The following is a 26,599-nucleotide window of genomic DNA, read 5'->3' as shown; positions in this document are numbered from 1 at the left end:
AGCCCATCCAAATCCCGCGGTTCGTCCTTAGCCACCAGGTGCTCCTTGAGGACCAATGACAGTCCGTTTACGAAGGCGGCACGGAGGGCAGTGTTATTCCAGCCGGACCTCGCAGCCGCGATGCGGAAGTCGACTGCATAGGCAGCTGCGCTCCGGCGCCCCTGTCTCATTGACAGCAGCACGGCTGAAGCGGTCTCTCCTCTATTAGGGTGATCGAACACTGTTCTGAGCTCCCTCACAAACCCATCATATGTCTGAAGGAGCCGTGACTTTTGCTCCCAGAGCGCTGTAGCCCAAGCGCGTGCCTCACCACGAAGCAGATTTATCACATAAGCTACCTTGCTAGCGTCGGTCGCGTACATGACGGGACGCTGTGCGAAGACGAGCGAACACTGCATAAGGAAATCCGCGCACGTCTCCACACAGCCTCCGTACGGCTCTGGGGGGCTTATGTATGCTTCAGAGGATGGTGGGGGGGGTCGTTGGACAACCAGTGGAACGTCGCTGTCACGCACAGGGTCTACGGGAGGGAGAGCCGCAGCGGCGCCCGGAGGGCGCGCTTCCACCTGCGCGGCGAGAGCCTCCACCCTGCGGTTCAGGAGGGCGTTCTGCTCGGCCATCGATTCTAACCGAGTCGTGAAAGCGGTGAGGATCCGCTGCAACTCACCGATTACCCCTCCTGCGGACGCCTGTGCGCCTTGTTCTTCCATTGGCCGTTCAACAGCCGGTTGACGCCCCTCGGGATCCATGACGCTGGCCGAGATATCCTGTTGGGAAAGTGTAGGAACACGGACCCACAACAGGGGGCGCAAATGAACGGACAATGGAGTAAGTCAAATAACAACGCTTTACTGTTGTGAATGTGCACAACGAATACAACCAATCACAGAAATGGACAACAGTCAATTTACAAAAGTGTCGTGTGGGCAGGCTCGAAGATAGGAGACGCCTCTCCAAGGTAAGACCGGTACCACACGGCTTCCTCCGCCACAGGACCCCGGGTATACTGGAGCCGCCAAGTCCCGAACTCCCAGGTGGCCACTGCCTCCGCGTGTCGGACCTGGTACTGCTGGCGAGGAACAAAAACACAATTAAAGGTGGGCACGTTTGCACCCAGTAATCCACACGGCAGGAAAGCTACCTCCACCTCTCGTTGGAAAAAAGGTCTGTTATCACTCACAAAAGTCACAAAAGGTTACTGTCAAGCAGTCAGCTGAGAATATTACCTTCCAGGTAGAACGATATCTCGGCAATGAGGTGGAGATGCCGTCCTGCTGATATACCCCACTGATGATTGCCGTAAGCTGTCTCAGGTGATGGGTGACAGCTGTCACCGAGGCTGCTCCCGTGAGGCGGCGGCGCCCTCTGGTGCCTGGAGCCCGCACTCCAGGCAGGGCGCCCTCTGGTGGTGGTGGGCCAGCAGTACCTCCTCTTCAGCGGCCCACACAACAGTTTTCCTTGTTTTATCATTAGGTTTATTGTGTTATGATGTTTTTTTTTATTCTTGTGCTCTTTTATGTTTTGTCTTTTTATTGTGTTTTTAATTTTTTATTCAATTTTATCTCTGTTTTCGGTATTGTGTTGTGTAAAGTGCCTTGAGGCAATCTCATCATGGTTGGCTCTATAGAAATTATTACATTTGATTTGATTTGATTGTGGCAGGCTTTTTTTCAAACAGCTTTTATACTGGAAACCAGTTGGAGAATAATGACCACCTTTTACTGGACTTTCTATGACTGGAAACAATGGCACAAAACAATTCTTTAAAAAACATTTCAGCAATTGACAAAGGTTACATGATTGCTGTCATGTTGGAAATCACTTTTCTCTTCTGCATTTTTACCAAAATCTCAGGTTCAGCCACTTTGGACTATACCAAAGGAAAAGCTGATTGTAAATGTAAATAATTATAAAACATTTGACATTCGGGGTGGTTATGGTTAGGGTTGGAGTAGGAGTAGGGTTAGTAATAGTGAGTTAAAAAAAAATCTCCGTCATGAAAAATTTGACTCATTTTGTGACAGGAGGATGAAAAAAAAGTGAGACTTGGCTGTCTATGCCACACACATGCACACACACACACACACACACACACACACACACACACACACACACACAAATAAAATGTGCTCACAGAATTAACATTTTCAAGAAGGAAAATCTTGGAAAAAAATTTCAAGGTCAAAGTCCTGTTAGAACTGGCTTTTTTCACCCCTTTGAGTTTGGTCTGCTTGAGGTTTCTTCCTCAAGTCATGAGATGGCGTTTTTCTTTACCACTGTTGCCTGTGTACTTGCTCTGGGGGTTACTCAGGTTAGACCTTACTTGTGTGAAGCACCTTGAGGCAACTTTGTTGTGATTTGGCGCTATATAAATTAAATAAATGGAAATCAGACAAACAAACAAACTGTGATAAAACTTACCCTTCACTTCATTTCAGACAAAGAGGCAAGAAGTGCAGCCAATTGTAGGATTATATTTGTTATTTATGTCAGACACTACATCGACCATATGACTTTACACTCGTTTTTGTCTATTATGATGTCCCTTTAAGTGACAAGATAAAAATAAATGCAGTACATGTCAGATAATTTAAACTGTTTCTTTTTAGGTGCGTGGGTATCTACCCTCCTCTCAAAAAACCAATCCACTCGATGCATTGTTCAACCTAGCTGGCTTTCTTCGTAAAAGCTTCACCTCCTGGAAGAGGAGACCTCAGAGTTCCGGCACAGAAGACTTGGTTATAGAGTTAGACCAAATTCCTGATCCTGTAAAACTGCAAAATCCTGGAAACACCACAGACACAAATTCCCTTCATCTTCAACCCTGGAGCGATAGCGCTTCGGCGTTCACAGGCATGCTGTGCTACGAGGCGGAGAGTCCAGATGAGGCGGCCTTGGTGCACGCAGCCAGAGCATACGGCGTCACCCTGCTGGGTCGCACGCCTCGCAGCGTCACAGTGCGGCTCCCAACTGGGGACGAGCTGATGTTTGAGGTGCTGGACACCTTGACTTTTGACTCCAACAGGAAGAGGATGTCTGTGTTGGTGCGGCATCCAATCACCAAAGAGTATGTGCTGTACACTAAAGGTGCAGATTATGCTATCATGGAGCTACTTGGTGCACCCTATGCAGGTGTGTGCGCATGAAAAAAATTGTATATGTGCATTTACTACAACAAACACATTTTAATGGGTTTTTGCATAATTTCCAGAACATCTGAGTGGCAAACAGAAGAATACAGCAATAGATACTCAGAAGCACCTTGACTGCTACGCTAAGGAGGGTCTGCGTACGCTATGCATTGCAAAGAAGGTGCACTTTCACATGTGTTTTCCAGCAAAATTTATTTTACAAAAGGAGCTCTTTTGGATATGTTTGCTGAATGCTGCAGGTGCTGAGTGACAGAGTATTTGAAGTCTGGTCAGTTAACAGACAGAGGGCTCTGGCTGCAATAGAAAACAGAGAGCAGCTCATGATGGACACTGCGGTGCAGATGGAGACAAACCTCACCCTGTTGGGTAAGACTGTTAAAGACTCGCTCACCTTAATCGCACGCTGTGAATTATAATTTGATTTGTGTAACGCAGGGGCCACGGGCATTGAGGACCGTCTGCAGGAGGATGTCCCAGGTACCATTGTGGCTCTGAGGGAGGCAGGAATCCATGTCTGGGTGCTGACAGGTGACAAACCAGAGACAGCCATCAACATTGGCTATGCCTGCAAGCTGCTGGAGGAGGAAGACCTGTTGATCAACATGAGCTGCAAAAACAAGGTATTGAGCATTCTATCCCACTCAAAGTAGACTTTTAGTTGCTTTTTCTTACTGTCCAGCATCAGCTAATAAATCACTGTGGATCTCTTATAAAGTGCTTATGAGGTTCACATGGAATTTAAGGAGCACTCATACACACCTGCAATATTGCACAAGACTGTTTGAACCACATACCAATTTATCAATCCATCCATCCATCCATCCATCCACTTTTCCTGAAAATGTCTGGAAGCACCTACTTTGATCCATGACCCTGGCACAATGGTCCCACAGAATCTAGAAAATAGATTTTGGACTTAAATTGCTCAATGACTACAAGTTTGCAGAATGGCTTGTGACATAGACCACACACCAAAGAAACATTCTGACTGTTATTTATTTGTCAAATTTTCAAGATCTCTTCTTTTGTATGGATATGCTTCCCAATTCTGGCTCAGATCTACATTATTACCAAAATTACAAAATAAACTATTTATTAGTACAGCAGCCTCTGATATCACGTCAAATAAATAAATAATGTACATATGTGTGTTTTAGATTTTCCCCCTTTACTTGTTTCTACCCCATAGCTGAATGAAATCCACTGAAGACTGCTGCTTATGTGTAGAAAGTTCTCCAGATTCTCTGAATCTTTTGATTATATTATGGACTGTAGATGATGGAATCCCTAAATTCCTTGCAATTGAACACTGAGAAACATTGTTCTTAAAGTGTTGGGCTATTTTTTTTACACACAGTTGTTCACAAAATGGTTATCCTCACCCCATCTTGGCTTGTGAACGGCTGAGACTTTTGGGGATGCTCCTTTTATAACCAGTCATGACACTCATAATTAGTGTCCTCAGTTCCCAAACACTTATTGAGTGTTGTTAGAAGGAAAGGTGATGTAACACAGTGGTAAACATACCACTGTCCCAGCTTTTTTGAAACATGTTGCAGGCATCCATTTCAGAATGAGCAAATATTTTATCAGTTTGAACATTAAATATTTTGTATTTGTGGTGTACTCAATTGAATATAGGTTGAAGAGGATTTGCAAATAATTGTATTCTGTTTTTATTTACATTTTATACAACATCCAAACTTCACTGGGATTGGGGTTGTACTCCTGATAATAACAACAACATATCCTAGCCCCTGCAGTACTGTATTTATTGATACCATCCTGAATTTAATGGTTTCCATTTCAGGCCAGATCCAAACTTCTCACCATATTTTGCAAAAATTAATCCAGTTCAATTGTATTTAGATAATCATGTGATCAAACAAACAAACACGAATGGGGATCAAAGTTAGTCTTGGCCGTTAGTAACAAAAATGATGATGCACCTTGATAATTGTGATATGTTGCCATATTGTCATGAAATCAGTGTCTTGGTTATTATGAACAGTTCAAAGTAATATACAACAAAAATAAACATAGTCAGAAACTGAGCCTGTGTTTCATCCTTCGCCATTTATCATGTATACAGTGACTCAGATCATGGCAGCATTGAGTTGTCTCATGGCTGTTTGAAAAATCTAAACCTGAGACATTTTCCTTCCTGTCTTAAAGGCCAAAGCTTTTTGACCACCATAACGACTTAACTAAAGGTCAAATCTTCCCATTTTCACCTGAGAAAGCTGAGGTGTCAGGTGTGGGCGATGCTTTTAGCTGGTCATTAAGACCTCAAAGCACAGGACGAAGTCCATCATAAGAACACGTGTACGTCTGATCGCCCCCGGCCTCAAAAGCACTGAAATGAGCCTGCCGGCTCTTTGCATCTCCAACAGACACATAGAGAGCTTTCAGGAACAAAGGGAGCTGTCGCAGTCCTTTCTGGAGGGTCTACACTCACAAGGAATGGACTGAGTTGTCCCAGTGCGATAACTACTCCTTTCATATCTAATTAACAGTCTAATATTCAACCCTCAGAGGAAAACCCTCTTCACTCATGATCAGAGCTGAGGAATATTGGTAACAAACTATTTTTATCACTGGAGCATGCACTCCGACAGCCAGCTTGATATATCAAGCAGCAAAACTTAAATGAAATAAAAACGGAATGTGACCTACTTTTGTTTGAATCATGTGGATTTCCCCTTTGACTAAAAGTCTCTGGTTATTTATAGACAACAATGTTGAGTCTGATGGGATCTCAGCCTGATAATCAAGAACATGAGTCAACAAGAGAGTAATGTTTCTTTCACTGTTATTTATAACATAGAGTGTTTTGCACAGTGGAATAATCCTGTTTGCAACATGTTATTCCTTTCTCCCTTCTCTACACTTTAATTATTTTTTTCCAACTCTATGAAGGAAATTATATTTTCACCCTTTTTTGTTTGGTAGTTTCATGAAACCTGGGGAACATGCCGTCTCGTCTGTACAAGAACCCAATAACGGGCTACTTCTTCATAATCACTCAAACACAAAACAGAATTTTGGGGTGAAACAAACTTAGTTATAATAAAACAATGCGAGTAAGCAAGCCTACTCATCTTTGACAACTGCATAATATGAGGAAAAATCTCTTTTTCAAAAAATCATTAAAAGTGTAGTCGCTTTAGATTTTTTTACCATTTAAATCATCAAACGGGTTTTTGTCTGCATCGCTATAATTTTATTCCTTAATGTTCTAATAAAGGATTCATAATCTTATATCCCAAATATGATTAAAATTTACCCTGACTGGAAATAGAGGATCTTGGTCACAGCTCAGTCAAATTAATTAAACTTGTTAAAGCCTCGTGAATGTGACCAGCAAAATAAACAGGTGGTGTGTTCCAGGTTACGTGCACATCCATTTTGGACTGCACACTGGAGGAAGTGAGGAGGTACGAGATTGACCCTGGGAATGTGGACACAACCCAAAACATATCGTTGGTAATTGATGGACAGACTTTGGCTATGGTCTTGAATACAGACCTGCAGGACCGTTTCGTGGAGCTGGCGAAGCGCTGCCGCTCTGTGCTCTGCTGCAGAGTGACACCGCTACAGAAAAGCACAGTGGTGAAGGTCATCAGGGACAAACTCAAGGTCATGACTCTCGCTGTTGGTAAGTAACCTGTAGCGATCTGTGTCTTTGTGGGCTCAACCATCACTGTGTTGACATTCACTTTGTGGTTTCAGGTGATGGTGCAAATGATGTCAACATGATCCAAGCAGCTGATATCGGCATTGGCATATCTGGACAGGAGGGGATGCAGGTCAGACCTGAGCTCTGTGACCTCTATCCACTGTTCTGACCCTATAAATCCCCTCATGATACACTCTTGTCTTGCGCAGGCAGTCATGGCGAGTGACTTTACCATTTCACGCTTCAAACACCTGAAGAAGCTTCTTCTGGTTCATGGACACTGGTGCTACACTCGACTGGCAAACATGATCATCTACTTCTTCTACAAGAATGTGGTGAGTCTGGTGACAGCGCACGAGGCACATGCTGTTAAAGTCGACATTTTGCATGAATTTCTCATGTAATCACCTACAGTTTGATGTTCCCAGGCCTACGTGAACCTTCTGTTCTGGTATCAGTTCTTCTGCGGCTTCTCTGGCACCACAATGATCGATTACTGGTTGTTGATTTTCTTCAATCTCTTCTTTACATCTGCACCTCCCATCATGTTTGGGATCATGGACCGAGATGTTTCAGCAGACATGCTGCTGGGTCTTCCCGAACTGTATCGAACTGGACAAGGAGCAGGGGTCAGTGACACTCCAACACAACAATAACAACAAACTTCTGTTCAGTTGTTTTTGTAAATGATCATGCTGGCCTATCCAGTTAGCATGTGGAGTAAGTTGGCAACAATTATTTTCAAACTATTTTCCACCAAAAATACCCCAGTATGTTTGAGGTACCGTGTTGCTACACACGGGGTCCTAGTGGCCGCTATGACTTCTATTATATTTTTAAGAGGAATAAGTTAATACTTTACATTTGGGAGTGTTATTTAGATAGGAATTGTTCAATAACACCTAAAAGTCACAATGGGTGTCATCCATGAGTGTCAAACAACTGATGCAGACAGTGATCTGCCTAGATCTGCTGGATTACAGTGCATCCGTAAAGTATTCACAGTGCTGCACTTTTTCCACATTTTGTTGTGTTACAGCCTTAATCCAAAATGGATGAAATTAATTTTTTTCCTCAAAATTTTACACAATACCCCATAATAACAATGTGAAAAAAGGTTGGGTTTTTTTGCAAATTTATTAAAAAATTAAAAAACTTAAGAAATCACATTTACATAAGTATTCACAGCCTTTGCCATGAAGCTGAAAATTGAACTCAGGTGCATCCTGTTTCCACTGATCATCCTGGAGATGTTTCTTTAGCTTAAATGGAGTCCACCTGGGGTAAATTCAGTTGATTGGACATGATTTGGAAAGACACACACACCTGTCTACATATAAGGTCCCACAGAGACAGGATTGTCTTAAGGCACAAATGCGGGGAAGGGTACAGAAACATTTCTGCTGCTTTGAAGGTCCCAGTGAGTACAGTGGCTTCCATCATCTGTGTCATGGCTGGGTGTGACATGGCACAGAAAGTGGTAGGGCACACAATGCAGACTCACAGGCTGAAGCGTGGAGGTAAAAATAGGCTTTATCCAAAAACAGGTGATGGTTCGGTACACAAAGAGGCAGTCAGCGGGGCAGCAGTACAGACAAGCAAGAGGCAGATTCGTAGTTCAGTACACAAGCAGGGGTCAGGTTCACGGCGTGGCAAAGATCGAGTTAAACAAGCAAGGTAAAAAAAACTAGGCAAACAGACTGTGACAAGGAAGGCAAGGATGTGACACACGATCAACAAACTAGCAGGGAAGTGAGGGACTGTGAGAGCTTAAATAACATGGGAGTAATCAGGGCGTGATGTAAAACAGGTGTGGGGAAGGTTCTGGAAGGGGAGTGGCCAGACAAGACAGATGGGTGTGACAAACAAAACAACTCAGTGCCAGTGACACACCCACAACCAACAGAGACAAAAGAACTGAATGGGCCAAATCCTGACAATCTGTACAACCCCAGTTCCAATGAAGTTGGGTCTTTGTGTGAAATGTAAATAAAAACAGAAGACAATGATTTGCAGATCCTCTTCAGCCTATATTCAATTGAATACACCACAAAGACAAGATATTTAATGTTCAAACTGATAGACTTTTTTGTTTTTGTGCAAATATTTGCTCATTTTGAAATGGATGCCTGTAAGACATTTCAAAAAAGCTGGGACAGGGGCAACAAAAGACTGGGAAAGTTGATGAATGCTCAAAGAACACCTGTTTTGGAACATTCCACAGGTTGATTGGAAACAGATGAGTGTCATGATTTGGTATAAAAGGCTCAGCTGTTTATAAGCAAAGATGGGGCGAGGATCACCACTTTGTGAACAACTGTGTTAAAATAGTCCAACAGTTTAAGAACAATGTTCATTCAATGTTCAATGTTCAACTGAATGAACATTCAATTGCAAGGAATTTAGAGATTCCATCATCTACAGTCCATAATATAATCAGAAGATTCAGAGAATCTGGAGGACTTTCTACACGTAAGCGGCAAGACTGAAAACCAATACTGAGTGCCCATGATCCCTCAGGTGACACTGCATATCCGATATCAACCAATATCATTGTATAAAGGATCTTACCGCGTGGGCTCAGGAACACTTCAGAAAACCATTGTCAGTTAACACAGTTTATCGCTACATCATCAAGTGCAAGTTAAAACTCTACCATGCAAAACAAAAGCCGTACATCAACAACATCCAATGGACAGGCGCAAAGTGGAAGTGTGCTGTGGTCTGATGAGTCCACATTTCAAAGTGTTTTTGGAAATCATGGACATCGTGTCCTCCAGACATAAGAGGAAAAACACCATTCAGATTGTTACTAGCACAAAGTTCAAAAGCCAGCATCTGTGATGGTATGGGGGTGTGTTAGTGCCCATGGCATGGGCAACTTACCCTTCTGTGATGGCATCATCAATGCTGAAAGGTACATCCAGGTTTTGGAGCAACACATGCTGCCATCCAAGCAACGTCTTTTTCAGGGATGTCCCTGCTTATTTCAGCAAGACAATGCCAAGCCACATTCTGCACATGTTACAACAGTGTGGCTTCTTAGTAAAAGAGTGCGGGTACTAGACTGGCCTGCCTGCAGTCCAGACCTGTCGCCTATTGAAAATGTGTGGCGCATTATGAAGTGCAAAATACGACAACAGAGACCCCGGACTGTTGAACAACTGAAGTCGTACATCAAGCAAGAATGGGAAATAATTCCAACAACAAAGCTTCAATAATTAGTGTTCTCAGTTCCCAAACACTTACTGAGTTTTGTTAGAAGGAAAGGTGATGTAACACAGTGGTAAACATACCACTGTCCCAGCTTTTTTGAAACGTGTTGCAGGCATCCATTTCAAAATGAGCAAATATTTGCACAAAAACAATAAAGTTTATCAGTTTGAACATTAAATATCTTGTCTTTGTGGTGTATTCAATTGAATATAGGTTGAAGAGGATTTGCACATCATTGTATTCTGTTTTTATTTATATTTTACACGTTGTGTAAAATGTAAGAGTGGACAGACGGAAGCTACTCCTTTGTAAAAGGCACATGGCAGCCCGCCTGGAGTTTGCCTAAAGGTACCTGAAGGACTCTCAGACCATGAGAAACAAAATTCTCAGATCTGATCAGACAAAGTTTCAACTCTTTGACATGAATGCCAGGCGTCATGTTCGGAGGAAAGATTGGGGGAAGAAGAATGCAGCAATGTACGGAGACATCCTGGATGAAAACCTGCTCCAGAGCCCTCTTGACCTCAGTCTACGATGAGGGTTCATCTTTCAGCAGGACAATGACCCTAAGTACACAGCCAAGATATCAAAGAAGTGGCTTCAGGACAACTCTGTGAATGTCCTTGAGTGGCCTAGCCAGAGCCCAGACCCGATTGCAATTGAACATCTCTGAAGAGATCTGAAAATGGCTGTGCACAGACGCTGTCCACCCAACCTGATGGAGTGTGAGAGGTGGTGCAAGGAGGAATGGGCAAAACTGCCCAAAGATAGGTGCACCAAGCTTGTGGCATCATATTCAAGAAGATGTGAGGCTGTAATTGCTGCCAGAGGTGCATCAAAGAAATATTGAGCAAAGGGTGTGAATACTTATGTACACGTGATTTCTTAGTTTTTATTTTTAATAAATTAGCAAAAATTTTAAAAAAAATTATTTCATGTTGTCATTATGGGGTGTTGTGAGCACAAGTTTGAAGGGGGAAAAAAATGAGATTACTCCATTTTGGAATAAGACTTTAACATAACAAAATATGAAAAAAGTGAAGCTCTGTGAATACTTTCTGGATGCACCGTAAGTATTCTCACTATTTTTAATTCAGCCTGATCTCATTAAAAATGTAAAAAGATAAAATAAATTAAAGTAAATTAATTTTCTATCATGTTAATTTGGTTTGTAGTTCTCAGCCACCACAGTCCTTTCTGTCTATATTTTGCATTATGATCATTGTGCAAGTTAAATGATGCCAACATGGCTCAAACTAGAAGGTTCGATGGTCCTCACAGAACACAAACTACTACTACTACTACTAATCCCTGGGAATTTCTGAGTATAGCTGGATTGTTTTCCCTTCTATGAGTACTGTTTCAGTCATTTTTCCTGACCTTCATCATCATCATCTATTTTATTTGAGCAGAGGATAAGAAATGCAGAAAAACAGAAAAACAGAAAACAGAAAAACAGAAAAACAATTTAACAATAAATTAAACAATAAATTAAATTTACTATTAACTCAGGTCATTATTTCCGCTCAAAAAGGAGTGGGAAGAAGAAAGCTTATTTAATCCCACCCTTTTATTCAAATTTAACATAAAATACATAGCTGCTTCCCGTCAATTGGATTTTAATAAAATAAAAAATTAAGAAAATAATACGTTTAAATACTTGTAATTTCCCACAATAGATACCAACAGCAGCAAGAAAACAATACCAATATGATAAACAAGCAACGATGCACATACCAACAATGGTAAGAGATCAACAATACCAGTTACGGTAAAGAAAACAAACATATGATGCACATACCAATAATGGTAAGAAAACAACAATACCAATTATGGTAAGGAAACAAACATATAAAAACACATACCAATAATGATAAGAGAGCAACAATACCAATTACGGTAAAGAACCAAACATATAAAGGGAACAAACATATAATGCACAAACCAACAATTGTGATACAGAGCCATGAGCCATGAATGTAAACTGGCTTTTATTGTTGAGTCTCAATCATTCTGTACCGATCCCAGACCCTCTGTTTATAATGTGACTTGAATTCATGAATATTTTGACCTTCTTTTGTTTCTGCATTTCTTTAGGAATACAGATGTTCAACCTTCTGGAGTTCCATCCTGGATGCATTTTATCAAAGTCTAGTCTGCTTTTTTATTCCATACTGGGTAAGAAAAACAAGTGCATTTTATGTCTGTCATCCATCAGTTGTGTTGCTTCTGAATTACCAATTATTTGATCAATTCCATCTTTAAATGGATCATCTTTCAATTTTGACCAGGTATACCAAGACTCAGATGTTGATATTTTTACTTTTGGAACTCCCTTGAACACTGTTTCTTTATGTACCATCCTGCTGCATCTATCAATTGAGATCAAAGCATGGGTGAGTGGTGAACTGACACATATGTGTTTCTGTCACTATGTACATGAAAGTGAATCTCTTACAGAAATCACCTGTGTTGTGGACATGTAAATGTCTCTCTGATATGTTATCTTAAAATTATTCTTCTGCATTTTGCAAGGCCTTTGATTGTTGTTCAGATACTGACTTGTTCATTGTGATGCATCTCTTGTTTGTGTGTCGCTCTTACAGACAGTGGTTCACTGGATCATCATGCTGGGCAGTGTGGCCGTCTACTTCATTGTAACCCTAATTTACACCGCCACCTGTATCACCTGCAACCCTCCCTCCAACCCCTACTGGATCCTCCAGAGGCAAATGGAAGACCCCATGTTCTACCTTATTTGTTTCTTCACCACTGTGTTAGCACTGCTGCCCAGGTATCATCAGTGTTCCTCCTCTTTTGCTTGTTGCTGTGAAAACCCTTCTCAGGGTAGTGAGAATAAAATTAAATTAGCAAGATAAAAAAAATTTTAACTATTAAAATAAGTAAAATATCTGCACAGAAAAGAGCACTATAAAGTTATCACAAAAATGTGATAGTATATATTTATTTGCATGGTGGACCTTACGTTTGAATTATTAAGCTCAACCTGTTGTCACTTAAATATTTTCATAGCTTAAAGTCGTGAGAAAATTGAACCTTAATATAAACTTGATTGCAAACTCCCCATCCTTAAGTAAGAACATAAGCAAACTCAGCTCATCGGATTATCAGAGGCCAGGCGCAGTAAGCTCCAACCATCTCTCCTAATGGTTCCAGGTATCAATCTCAAGGTTTCCAGCCATCTTGACTGGATGAAATGCAGATTTTTAAATGTTACCTTTATTTAGCCAGGTTAGTCCCATTGAGAACTCTTTGACAAGGGAGACCTGGACAATTAGAAAGTTTCCTATTCACTTAACCTGCGTGTCTTTGGATGTGGGAGGAAGCCGGAGCACCCGAAGGAAACCCACGCAAACATGGGAGAACATGCAAACTCCACACAGAAAGGCTACAGGTGGAAATCGATCCCATAACGTTCTTGCTGTGAAGCAACAGTGCTAATCACTAAGGGCCCCTTGACACATAGTGCGAAGTTTGGACAAAGTGCACACTTAGTGCGCATGATGCAGGAATCGTGTGCAAACCGTGTAATGTCGTCCCTGCCTCCAACGCCTCATACACCTGTTGCTACAACTATTTGCGCACACATGCGCCTGAAAGACAAATTGTCTGCTGTGCAAACCCATCGCACCCTCCCGCGGCAGGTGAAGGCCAAATTCCAGGTGACACGTACAAGATTTAACACCGCTCACATGGCACTTAGGAAATGTGTGGCCACTCTTGGCACAATAACAGACTGCAGACAATCACCTTCATATTCGCAGAGAAATTTGTCTAAGTCCCACATGAGTGTGGCTTTGGTGTGTGCGCTGAGATGACAGGAGGTGCGTCCTCCCATTGAAGCGGCTGTGTGTCAGGACAGGCGACTGCCCGACATCTATAGCTGCTGGATCTGCAATGCAGACTTCCAGACTTGTTGTTGGAGTAGGAAAAAACATGGTCTTTATTTCAGGCTTAGGTTTGGTGCACAGGTGGTCAAGCAGCGAAGCAGAGGTACAATTGGGGTCAGACAAAAACGCAGTCATGATCAAGCAGGGGTCAAGGCACGAGCAAACACAGTAATCAAGGACTAGGCAAAAAACGTGGTCGGGGAAAACAGAGCAACAATCGATACACGGCTTGGCAAAACAGGACTGAGAACAAAATGCTGGGATGTGTGCAAAAAGCGACAACAAACTGGCAAAGGGGTGGTAGCTGGGAGGAGATTAAATAAGCTAGTGTTAACAAGGTGCACGTGAGGAGAAGGGTCTAGAAAGGGGGTGTGGCTAGTGAACAAAGAGTATATATGGGGCAAGACAGTGAGGAAGGGAATGCACAAAGTGGCATGATGTAATAGACAAAGACACGTGAGCTTGTGCAAGAGCGTGAGTGAATGGAAACAAAACAGACTGAATCAAAGTGAGGGAAAAACATAATGGCAGGTGCAGGACATGGAGTGAACCTAATTAACTGGGTGTGAGGGAAACAGATCTAAGGACAAAAATAAAAACGGAGGGCAGAATAAAATAACCGAGAACAGGGTATAAACATGAGGACTGAAAATGGAACATAAATACTTAAGCAAAACTAAACTAGGAAAACGAGGTGGTAAACAAGCTATAAGAAAACAAACTACAGAAGGCAAAACCAACAAGTGAAAAACAATGATCAATAATGCAAACACAAACCGGCAGAACAAAACTAGAATGGAACTGGATTATGACTCAAGTATGAAAAGTAACAAAACAAAGTAACACAGCAAAACTAGAACAGAAGATAACCACATGATGACAAAAAATAACTAATACATCAAAGCTGGGGCAGGAGGTGAGCCAAAGGGAGAGACAAAGTAAGGATCAAGGCCTTGACCCCGGCCGGGCATGACACTGTGGAAATCTGTGGATCTGGACAGTACAGCTGGACACCACATACTGTGTTTGGACGGACATGGACAAACAACTGCCCACTGTGACGCGCGTGTGTCTGTTTGCTGTTATCAAGTGGACATAAATAAAAACATATATCACAGTGGTGACGTGCTGCAACGGGTGAGTGTGCGCACGGGGTGCAACAGACCATTGAAATGGACCATCAGATCAGAACACGCAGCAGGCGATCTCACTATCACATCACCCACGTGAGCTCTCTTCCACATGACGCGGTGTCCTGCAGTGCGTTGTCCACAAGACAAGTGCATGTGGCTGGTTGTAGACGTACCAGCAGATGTGGACATGAATGAGACAAGTGAACTGCTTCTCATTCATGTCAATTCATGACTGTATGTCTGTGGCCATGGGTCATCTACAGAGGAATAGAATGGATCATATTTGTATTGCTCGTTTGATAAATGCAATGGTGTGTGATTTTAATTTTTTTGTAATACTTCCATGTCCTTCCTGATATGAGGCAGATTCCCGCAACTTTCAAAGAACAGCTCTGTAGCTCAATGGTAAAGTCGCTGACCGGCAGTCAGAGCTTTTGAAAGGTGCGATTTCGCACCCAGTGGGTAGTGTGTTTTTGTCTTTTTTTTAATTATTCCACATAAGCGGTGTGATGTTGTTCCACAGGTACTGGCTGGTTTTTATTTTTTATTTATACCACATAAGTGGTGCAATGTGGTCCCACAGGTACTGGCTATTTTTTTATTTTTTGATTTATACCACATAAGTGACGCAATGTGGTTCCACAGGTACCAGCTGGTTTTTATTTTTTATTTTTTCCACAAAAGCGGCGCCATGTGCTGCACCTGGCACTCTTCCTGCTTGAAAGACACTGGTGCATGTATGAACTCTTGCACTGGGTTCGTGCACGCCTGCCCATCAGCGCGATGTTTCGTACGCTAATTTCAAACTGTTTCGCGCTGTTTCAACGTTTTCGTCCAAATGCCATCCAAATTTCGCACTATGTGTGAAGGGGCCATTAGCACCGTGCTGCCCTTATGCTGCTGGATGGTTCTCATTCAAGTCACCTGTGATGGCCAAATAAAAAAGAAAACAAAAAGTACTAGAACACTCAAAAAACTGATGCACTGGATGAACTCAATTCATTTATGAGCAGGATTTCCATCTAATAAATATATGTAGCCGCAACCCAAGTAAAGTGCATCCATGCAAGATTATTTAATTTGATTTAGTTGGGACTACATATATTTATTAGATGGAAATCCTGCCCATAATTGAATTGAGTTCATCCAATGAGTCAGTTGTTTGAGTGATACACTCAAAAACTGACTCAGAGGGTCGCGTCCCTACGCCTTCGGGTCAGGGACAGGTCTCTCACCCTTGTCTCGGCCTACGGGCTGAGCGGCAGTGCAGAGTACCCGACCTTCTTGGAGTCCCTGGGAGGGGTACTAGATAGCGCTTCGACTGGGGACTCCATTGTCTCCTGGGGGATTTTAACACTCACGTGGGCGGCGACAGTGAGACCTGGAGGGGGGTGATCGGAAAGCATGGCCTCCCCGATCTGAACCCGAGTGGTGTTCAGTTGTTGGACTTCTGTGCTAGTCACAGTTTGTCCATCACAAATACCATGTTTGAGCACAAGCGTGTCCATAAGTGCACGTGGCACCAGGACACCCTGAGCCGGAGGTCGATGATCAACTTTGTAGTCGTATCATCTAACCTTCAGCCACGTGTCTCGGACACTCGAGTAAAGAGAGGGGCAGAGCTGTCGACCGATCACCACCTGGTGGTGAGTTGGATCCGCTGGGACAGGAGGAAGCCGGTCAGACCTGGCAGGCCCAAACGTATCGTGAGGGTCTGCTGGGAACGACTGGAGGAACCCTCTGTCAGGGAGGTCTTCAACTCCCACCTCCGGGAGAGCTTCTCCCAGATCCCGGGGGAGGTTGGAGACATGGAGTCCGAGTGGACCATGTTCTCCACCTCCATTGTTGATGCGGCTGCTCATAGCTGTGGTCACAAGGTCTCTGGTGCCTGTCGCGGAGGCAATCCCCGAACCCGGTGGTGGATGCCAGAAGTAAGGGATGCCGTCAAGCTGAAGAAGGAGTCCTACTTATCTTTGTTGGTAGGTGGGACCTCGGAGGCAGCTGACAGGTACCGGCAGGCCAAGCGTGCCACAGCCCGTGCGGTTGCAGAGGCAAAAACTCGGGTCTGGAAGGAGTTTGGGGAGGCCATGGAGGAGGACTGTCGGTCGGCCTCGAAGAGATTCTGGCAAACTGTCCGACGCCTCAGGAGGCGGAAGCAGCTCTCCACCAGCACTGTTTATGGTGCGGGTGGGAGCTGCTGACCCTGACTGGAGATGTTGTCGGGCGGTGGAAGGAATACTTCGAGGATCTCCTCAATCCCATCGCCATGTCTTCCGAAGAGGAAGCAGAGACTGGGGACTCAGAGGCGGACTCATCCATTACCCAGGCTGAAGTCACTGAGGTGGTTAGAAAGCTCCTCGGTCGCAAGGCTCCTGGGGTGGATGAAATCCATCCTGAGTACCTTAAGTCTCTGGATGTTGTGGGACTGTCTTGGCTGACACACCTCTGCAACATCGCGTGGTGATCGGGGAAAGTGCCTCTGGATTGGCAGACCAGGGTGGTAGTCCCTCTGTTTAAGAAGGGGGGCCGGAGGGTGTGTTCCAACTATAGGGGGATCACACTCCTCAGCCTCCCCGGTAAGGTCTATTCCAGAGTACTGGAGAGGAGAATTCGACCGATGGTCGAACCTCGGATTCAGGAGGAGCAATGTGGTTTTCGTCCTGGTCGTGGCACACTGGACCAGCTCTACACACTCCATCGGATGCTCGAGGGTTCATGGGAGTTTGCCCAACCAGTCCACATGTGTTTTGTGGATCTGGAGAAGGCGTTCGACCGTGTCCCTCGGGGCACCCTGTGGGGGGTGCTCTGGGAGTACGGGGTCCGGGGTCCTTTGCTAAGGGCTATCCGGTCCCTGTACGACCGCAGCAGGAGCTTGGTTCGCATTGCCGGTAGTAAGTCAAACCTGTTTCCAGTGCACGTTGGCCTCCACCAGGGCTGCCCTTTGTCACCAGTTCTGTTCATTATTTTTATGGACAGAATTTCTAGGTGCAGCCAGGGTGTAGAGGGGGTCTGGTATGGGAACCACAGAATCTCGTCTCTGCTGTTTGGAGACGATGTGGTTCTGTTGGCTTCATCAAATCAGGACCTTCAGCGTGCACTGGGGCGGTTTGCAACCGAGTGTGAAGCGTCAGGGATGAAAATCAGTACCTCCAAATCCGAGGCCATGGTTCTCGACCTGAAAAAGGTGCTTTGGCCTCTTCAGGTAGGTGGAGTGTCCTTGCCTCAAGTGGAGGAGTTTAAGTATCTCGGGGTCTTGTTCACAAGTGAGGGACAGATGGAGCGTGAGATCGATAGATGGATCTGCAGTGATGCGGTCGCTGTATCGGACTGTCGTGGTGAAGAGAGAGCTGAGTAGGGGGGCAAAGCACTCGATTTACCGATCGATCTATGTTCCGATCCTCACCTATGGTCATGAGATTTGGCTCATGACCGAAAGAACAAGATTGTGAGTACAAGCGGCCGAGATGAGTTTCCACCGCAGGGTGGCTGGGCGCTCCCTTAGAGATAGGGTGAGGTGCTCGGTCACTCGGGAGGAGCTCGGAGTCGAGCCACTGCTCCTCCACATCGAAAGGAGTCAATTGAGGTGGCTCGGGCATCTTTTCCGGATGCCCCCTGGACACCTCGCTGGAGAGGTGTTCCGGGCACGTCCCATTGGGAGGAGGCCCCGGGGAAGACCCAGGACACGCTGGAGGGACTACATCTCTCGGCTGGCTTGGGAACGCCTTTGAGGAGCTGGGGGAGGTGTGTGTGGATCGGGAGGTCTGCGCGGCTTTGCTTGAGCTGCTGCCCCCGCGACCGGACTCTGGATAAAGCGGAAGAAAATGGATGGATGGATGGATGGATGGATGGATGGATGGATTGATGGATGGATGGATGGATGGATGGATGGATGGATGGATGGATGGATGGATGGATGGATGGATGGATGGATGGATGGATGGATGGATGGATGGATGGATGGATCTTGCATGGATGCACTTTATTTGAGTTGGGGCTACATATATTTATTAGATGGAAATCTGCCCATAATTGAATTGCGTTCATCCAATGAGTCATTTGTTTGAGTGATACACTCAAAAACTGACTCATTGGATTGGATTCCACCTAATAAATATATGTAGTCTCAACTAAATTAAATGACATTATCTTGCATGAATGTGCATTATTTGAGTTGGGGCTACATATATTTATTAGATGGAAATCCTGCTCAATTGAATTGAATTCATCCAAAGAGTCCTTTTTTTTTAGTGTATAGTTTCACAGTAAGAATCGGTATTGGTCCGATATTGGCCAAAATTACTGGATGAGATACCTGATCTGAGCCATTTGTTGCATAACTGAGTCATGTTATTTGTTATGTAGGTTTTTCTTTATGGGGGTAGACCAGTGGTGTCCAAACTATTCCAGAAAGGGCCGAGAGGGTGCAGGTTTTCTTTGCAGCCACTGACTCCAGCAGGTGATTTCACTGGTTAACATCACTTTGAGCAGGTGGGATGAGTTCATCAGTGAAATCACCTGCTGGAGTCAGTGGCTGCAAAGAAAACCTGCACCCTCTCGGCCCTTTCTGGAATAGTTTGGACACCACTGGGGTAGACTATTTGTTTCACAGTTGCTGTTTTGTTAGATGGCTAGGTTAGCAAAGTGCATCCAGACAAAAGTATTTATTTAAAGATTCGTTGTTTTGAGACACAAAAAGAGGTATAGGATTGGCAGATACCAAAGATTCCAGTATTGGTATTATATCAAACATGGAAAAGTAGTATTGTGCCTTCCCTAAAAAAAAAATCATAAAGTTGTCAGTCTGTTCCATGTACTCTCAGAACGTATCTCTTATGTGCCCATCACTATTTGCCAAGATGCCACTGTCACAACAACCAGGTGTGTCGGGTGCTTTTGAGTGAGTCATTAAAGCAGTCTTAACGCTAAGAATAACACAGGCAAATACACTAATTCATCATGATATATCCATTCAAATTTCATTTTTAATACGTAGAACACGATCCAAACAGATAAACATTCAATAGAATTCAGATTTTTAACTGTCAACAGTGTAATTTTCAGGACAGAGCGTATTTGAACATGATGATGCTTAACAATGCAATTGTTTGGGTATTGTTCACAAGACGACCTCTAACATTTTGGATAAAATTAAAAGGCACTGTCATCGAACCTTTTGAAAAATTGTTTTGTTTTGTTTTTTCTCATTTCTCACTCGAATCATGAGTTAAATTACAGTTGTTGAGAGTTAATTCACTGATATAATAATCTCTGACAACATTTCAAATAAATTCTGAAACATTTGACTGCAAGCAGCCACTTTTGCAGAGTACAACAGACTGCCAGAATTTGGTGCCACTGTAAATAGAGTTAAATAAAGTATTATCGAGTTCATTTACATCTATCAGAGCTGAATTAGGCTGTTCATCTGTAATAAGAGTCATTTATGTTGTGATAGAGTTGACTGCACTGTGTGATAGAGTTTATTTTGCTCTATTTGAGGTGGAGCCAAGTGTCTGTTTTACTCTGCAAAATTCATGGTGTAATTTTTAACATTAATTTATGTAACATCCACTGTTTTAAACTTGCCGTGAGCAGTTTACAGTTTAATTTCATGATACTATTTCTGTTGGAGTGGGAAATTCTATGACTTTATTCACTCCTCTGTGTTATTCATGTGATAAAAACATATTTATACAGTATTTTGGAGGATGTTATTGGCAATGCAGGTCATGACCTGCTGATTGAGATTGTTATGGTGCAAAGAAAATTTAAGATGATTTTTCATGATGTAAAGTTAACCATGAAAGCTAAGCATGCTGCACCGCGGCTCAGCCGGCTCTCTCGCTGCCTCTGAAAGAGCTGATCTTTAGAGGGAACGCTCTGATTTACATCAAAGGGACACATATTTTTCAGTGGCCTACTTTCTCACCACCACACTTGCTCCCCAGGTACTTCTTTCATGCAATGAAGAACACTCTCAACCCTTCCCCACTGGTGGAGGCCAGGCGTGTGGACCGGATGAAGCCTTTACTTAGAGACGCTTGGATTAAAGAGTGGAGGAGCTTCAGGAGCGGAGGGCAGGTCAAACGGTACAGGCTGTCTGCTCCACCTTCTCCAACCATGGAGATGTCTGCAGAAGCATATCCACCATCTCCATTCCCAACTGACCTGGGAAAAGAAATCACTCTGAACGTAACCAGCAAGAAGCCGGTTCACCTCTGAGAAATGATAAATGTGGGTCATCAAGAAAAAGTCATTAGCACACTGAGTTATAATTACTTATTTCATTTTAAAGCAAATATTTTGAAGATATAATATATAAGAATGTAGAATAATGTGTGTTTTTGGCAAGGGGGAGGTTTCACATTAATTCAGCAGGGAAGGGAGGCAGGCGTGGGGTGGAGGGTGGGGGGGTATATTCCTCGATATGAAGTGAGACATCATTGATTGAGGTGATAAAATCATATTTTAAATCATTTCTTGCCAAGAAAATAAGTCCTGTCTTTCTAATCGAGACTCCACAGGGAACACAGGGGCCCCCTTACTTTTCTGAAGAGTTTTCAGTCCACAGCTTTAACTCAATTATTCATGCTGCCTACTGCTCCAAAAAGTGTCACTTCTCCAAAACAAAATGCTTAGCCATTTTAAAATCTTCCCCTCACCTAGATACCGTAAACAGCCACAATGAATCCTGTCATCGAAGCACACTGTGTGCACATGTACGCGTTGCACACAGTAGGGGAGAGTGGGGTAAGTTGTGCTGTTTTTTTACTTAAAGTTACTTTAAAGCGAGGCCATGAGAGTAACACCTCCAACTTAATTATGTAAATATATTTCAGGATGTGGTGCAACCGTGGGAACAATGACTTTGGAACTGAAGTAAAGTATTGAAGAAATATAGCTTTCTGAAAAAAAGTGGTCTTGTGGCACAAATTGCCCCCGGTGCGGGGTAAGTTGTGCCTTTGGAGAGCATACATTGGGGTAAATTGTGCCATTAATTATTTAAGTAAAACTGTATATTTTAATAACAGAAATTGTAATGCTAGCTGTAATAGCTAGACAAATGCAATACAAGCTTGCTCATTTAAGGTTTATTTAAAGTTATTTTAACAATATTTCTCAATATTTTCTTGAACAAGGCCCAACACTTCAGAACAAGGTTGAGTTCAAAATGAAAACATTTCCAAGGCCTAGAGCCTAGAGTTCGGTTATCAAAGAACTCCCCCACATTGTGCCTATTAAAGGCAGTAGCTCTACCAAGAGAGGTTGCTTCAGGAGTGCGGCATGATAACTGGTAGTGTGCTTTAAAGGCCGCAAACCAATCACATCCTATGAAAGATTAATTTTTTTTTAGCATTATTATAATATCTCTTAATTTTTCCCTTATTGAGCCATTGCAGTTTACATTAAGATTTACATAAGTTGAAGCTATAATAATAAGCATTTCCTTGGGAAATAATTATTAATGGTCCCTATTACTTTTTCTTAATAAATGCACATTTAACCAAACCTGCTTTTTCCTCTTTGATCCAGCTGGCAGGGATATTAAAGTAATTTCTTCGTGCACTCAAAAGCCAGTTCACGCCATTTAATGGGACTTAGACCATGAAACATCGCTGCTAGGGCCTTTATATGTTCTGCCAGCTCTTTCTCCATATGTTTGTTAAAGACTTGATTGGCAAGTCCAGTTCTTTTATATCCTGGCCTTATTTCTTCTCCATGTATCATTTTAATGCCATCCTGCATATGTTCATCTGCCTTGCCACCTGACGAATGGGCTCCCCTTTCTCCACCTCTTGCACTGCTCTGTCCATGACCTCTAGAGGAGTGGAAGCTCTGTCTGTCTTCCTCTTATAATTTTGTGGCATGATGGTTTATTTCTGTTTTTACCCTAAAAATAGGAATGTCACACAGTTTTAGTGATTAAATATAAGAATACAATGTAAAATTACAAAAAAAAAAAATGTTTAAAATGTTCATAAGTGGGGGTGAGTTGTGCCACTGGCACAACTTAACCCAGACCTTTTGGCACAAATCACTCCAACCCCACCATTTTGGGAAAAAATGCATGATCCAGCAGATTTAAGCTAACATCATGCTAGCTATATAGACTCAAAGTGTAGCTTACCAAAGCACTGCAACATGTGTGAAATGTTTTTAAACTTGTCTATAACCGTTCAGATACAACAATAAAAAAAACCTTGATCATAGAAATTTTACTTTGAAGGGCAAAAAACAGTTTTTGCACTTAAATATGCTTACATCTCATGCAATGATGCTCCCTTCTTTACAGGATGAGTAAAATGTCTGACTCTTCAAAAATGAGTGGTCACATGGCCAATTCCTTATATGGTTCCCGAGAAACCGGTGCTGGCACAACTTACCCGCGGCACAAATCACCCCACACTCCCCTACACACACCTCTACATTTTCATTTAATTTTCCTATGTTAAAAGATTGTGTTTTATGGGCTGGGCCTTTAGTAATTAGACTTTTTTTGTAAATCTGTAAATTGAATAATATTAATAATAATAAAATAATAATAAAATTCTCTTTCACTGTGTGTGGATTTTTCACACTTTGTCTTGTTTTGTCAAAATCTGGATCAAGCCAGTAAAATTATCAATCCAAAAAATGTAAAGAAAAAAGCTGCTAAGATGCCAGTTATTTTTTGACTTTTTTTTTTTTTTCCTGTGTGCAGTAAGTGCACCACCTGGGAAAAGGTCTGAGTTATCTCTACATACTTTTTTCCACACAGCAGCAGCTCTGCTAATATAATATCTTGTATTAGAGTTTTGCTGCCCTCTAGTGTCAAAAGAAACCACTGCCCAAAGGTCAAAAGGGACAAAGGAAAACATTTCCATGAGTGAAAGAATTGGACAATTCATTTGTTTTTGCAATATGCTGAAGATATTTGGATTTGAGATGAAAAGATTAGCATGATACAGTCCATGCAGAAAGAATTCACAACACTTTACTTTTTCACATTTTGCTTACAGCATTATTCCAAATTGCTCTCAGACTTCTACTCACAACAACCTATAATGACAACATGAAAAAAGGTGCAAATTTATTAAAAGTAAAAACTATGAAATCACATGTACATAAGTATTCACGCCCATTGTTCAATACTTTGTCAGCAATTACAGCCTCAAGTCTTGTTGAATATGATGCCACAAGCTTGGTGCACCTATCTTTGGGAAGTTTTGCCCATTCCTCTTTGCAGCACCTCTCAAGCTCCATCAGGCTGGATGGGGAGCGTCGGTGCACAGCCATTTTCAGATCGCTCCAGAGATGTTCAATTGGATTCAGGTCTGGGCACTTGGCTGGCCCACTCAAGGACATTCACAGAGTTGTCTTGAAGCCACTTTGATATTTCTGTGTAGGCTCTCAGTTGTCCAGGTGGTTTCCATAGTAGAGAAGCTTGAATCTTCGACTGGACTGGGTTGCGTGACGTGAGGACGTTTCGCTTCAAATCACAGAAGCTTCCTCAGCTAAAATTCTTGCTCTGGTAGTCTGACTTCTGTCTTGACTCTTGTAGAGAAGAATAAACCAGAAGCCAACAAAACCTGGAGTTTTTTAACCTAACCAGACCCCACCTACCGAGAGGCTGACTGCTATAGGCTAGTGACTAAACAATAGCTCTAATTAGCATCTATTGTGCTCTAGTTAGCACTCTCCTAATGACAGGACGGAAGCCTCCCCTGATGGCTCCCTTGGCGACTCTCTCCTGATGATGTGAATGACTCATTACCTTGAACAAAAGACTGAAACTGCTTTGACCTGAGTACCACATTGTAAACAGGGGACAAAGCGTGTCTGAGACCCGCTCCGTGGTTAAGACTTGGTTTCAACTGTTTTACAAAGAATGCTTCCTTGGATTTTCTGTAGACCTCTGTCTGGAGCTGCCTGTTCTCTCCAATCGTAACATGGTTGTTTCTGGCATCCTCACGTGTGAACTTGATATTGGAGTCCACCGAATTGATGTGTTCTGTAAAGTCCTCGACCTCCTGTTGCTTGATTTTACATGGGTTAAAATCACATGGGTTAAAATCCACTCACACTGACCAATATCTGCTCTTTGGCACAAACCACCCCCTTGAACACAAGCTCGGGGTGATCAGGACTCTTCAACACAGAGCCCTACAGGTGCCCACAACTGCAGAGGGAAGGGCTAAAGAGCAACAACTTGTACGGAAAGCCCTCACAGTATGTGGGTACCCACGTTGGTCCCTGGACAAAGTGCAGAAGTCCCAGAAAACAAAGAGACCAGATAGACAGGAGACGGAGACAAGAAGAAGAGGAGTGTCTCTCCCTCATTTAGCAGGAGTAGGGGAAAAACTACAGAGGATCTTCAGACAGCACAAAATCCCAGTTTACTTTAAACCAGTCAACACTTTGAGACAGAAATTAGTTCACCCTAAGGACAGGATCCCTAGTTACAAACAGAGCAATGTAGTGTATCATATCAGATGTCAGGAAAACTGTAATGAACACTACATATGTGAGATGAAGCAACTTTTACACAAGAAGCTATACCAGCACCGCAGAGAGGTCGCCAGTGGACCTCAGTCTGCAGTTCATCTCCACCTGAAAGACACTAACCACACGTTTGAGGACAAGGAAGTTAAAATCTTAGCCAGAGAGAAGAAATGGTTTGAGAGAGGTGTCAAGGAAGCATTCTTTGTAAAACAGTTGAAACCCAGCCTTAACCACGGAGCGGGTCTCAGACACGCTTTGTCCCCTGTTTACAATGTGGTACTCAGGTCAAAGCAGTTTCAGTCTTTTGTTCATGGTAATGAGTCATTCACGTCATCAGGAGAGAGTCGTCAAGGGAGCCATCAGGGGAGGCTTCCATCCTGTCATTAGGAGAGTGCTAACTAGAGCACAATAGGTGCTAATTAGAGCTATTGTTTAGTCACTAGCCTATAGCAGTCAGCCTCTTGGTAGGTGGGGTCTGGTTAGGTTAAAAAACTCCAGCTTTTGTTGGCTTCTGGTTTATTCTTCTCTACAAGAGTCAAGACAGAAGTCAGACTACCAGAGCAAGAATTTTAGCTGAGGAAGCTTCTGTGATTTGAAGCGAAACGTCCTCACGTCAAGCAACCCAGTCCAGTCGAAGATTCAAGCTTCTCTAGTTCTTTGATATCTTGGCTGTGTGCTTAGGGTCATTGTCCTGCTAAAAGATGAACCGTCACCCCAGTCTGAGATCAAGAGCACTCTCATCCAGGATGTCTCTGTGCATTGCTGCATCCATCTTTCCCTCAATCCTGACTAGTCTCCCAGTTCCTGCCACTGACATCCCCACAACATGATGCTGCCACCACCATGGTGCCTGGTTTCCTCCAAATATGACGCCTGGCATTCACACCAGTCACCAGTGTGAATGCCAGGTCAACGGACCAAAGAATTTTGTTTCTCATGGTCTGAGAGTCCTTCAGGTGCCTTCTGACAAACTCCAAACAAGCTGCCTTGGGCCTTTTACTAAGGAGTGGCTTCCATCTGGGTACT

General features: G+C 43.1%; 1 protein-coding gene across 1 annotated transcript in view; it reads left to right on the top strand.

Moving 5' to 3' along the window:
* Positions 1 to 23,587, top strand: part of atp10b (ATPase phospholipid transporting 10B) — a 56,926-nt gene extending 33,339 nt beyond the window's left edge. The window contains exons 10-21 of the mRNA XM_034181750.1: positions 2,610 to 3,132; positions 3,212 to 3,312; positions 3,392 to 3,518; positions 3,588 to 3,772; positions 6,543 to 6,810; positions 6,885 to 6,961; positions 7,041 to 7,166; positions 7,260 to 7,460; positions 12,145 to 12,225; positions 12,339 to 12,443; positions 12,654 to 12,841; positions 21,040 to 23,587. Of these exons, the coding sequence (XP_034037641.1) occupies positions 2,610 to 3,132; positions 3,212 to 3,312; positions 3,392 to 3,518; positions 3,588 to 3,772; positions 6,543 to 6,810; positions 6,885 to 6,961; positions 7,041 to 7,166; positions 7,260 to 7,460; positions 12,145 to 12,225; positions 12,339 to 12,443; positions 12,654 to 12,841; positions 21,040 to 21,313 (2,256 nt within the window). The 3' untranslated portion in view covers positions 21,314 to 23,587. The remainder of the gene's footprint in view (positions 1 to 2,609; positions 3,133 to 3,211; positions 3,313 to 3,391; positions 3,519 to 3,587; positions 3,773 to 6,542; positions 6,811 to 6,884; positions 6,962 to 7,040; positions 7,167 to 7,259; positions 7,461 to 12,144; positions 12,226 to 12,338; positions 12,444 to 12,653; positions 12,842 to 21,039) is intronic.
* Positions 23,588 to 26,599: the final 3,012 nt, after the last annotated feature.

Source organism: Thalassophryne amazonica, chromosome 11 (genome assembly GCF_902500255.1).
Source record: "Thalassophryne amazonica chromosome 11, fThaAma1.1, whole genome shotgun sequence".
NCBI classification, from domain to species: Eukaryota; Metazoa; Chordata; class Actinopteri; order Batrachoidiformes; family Batrachoididae; genus Thalassophryne; species Thalassophryne amazonica.
The sequence above is the reverse complement of the archived record's forward strand: the minus strand, read 5'-3'. Positions and strand labels throughout refer to the sequence as shown.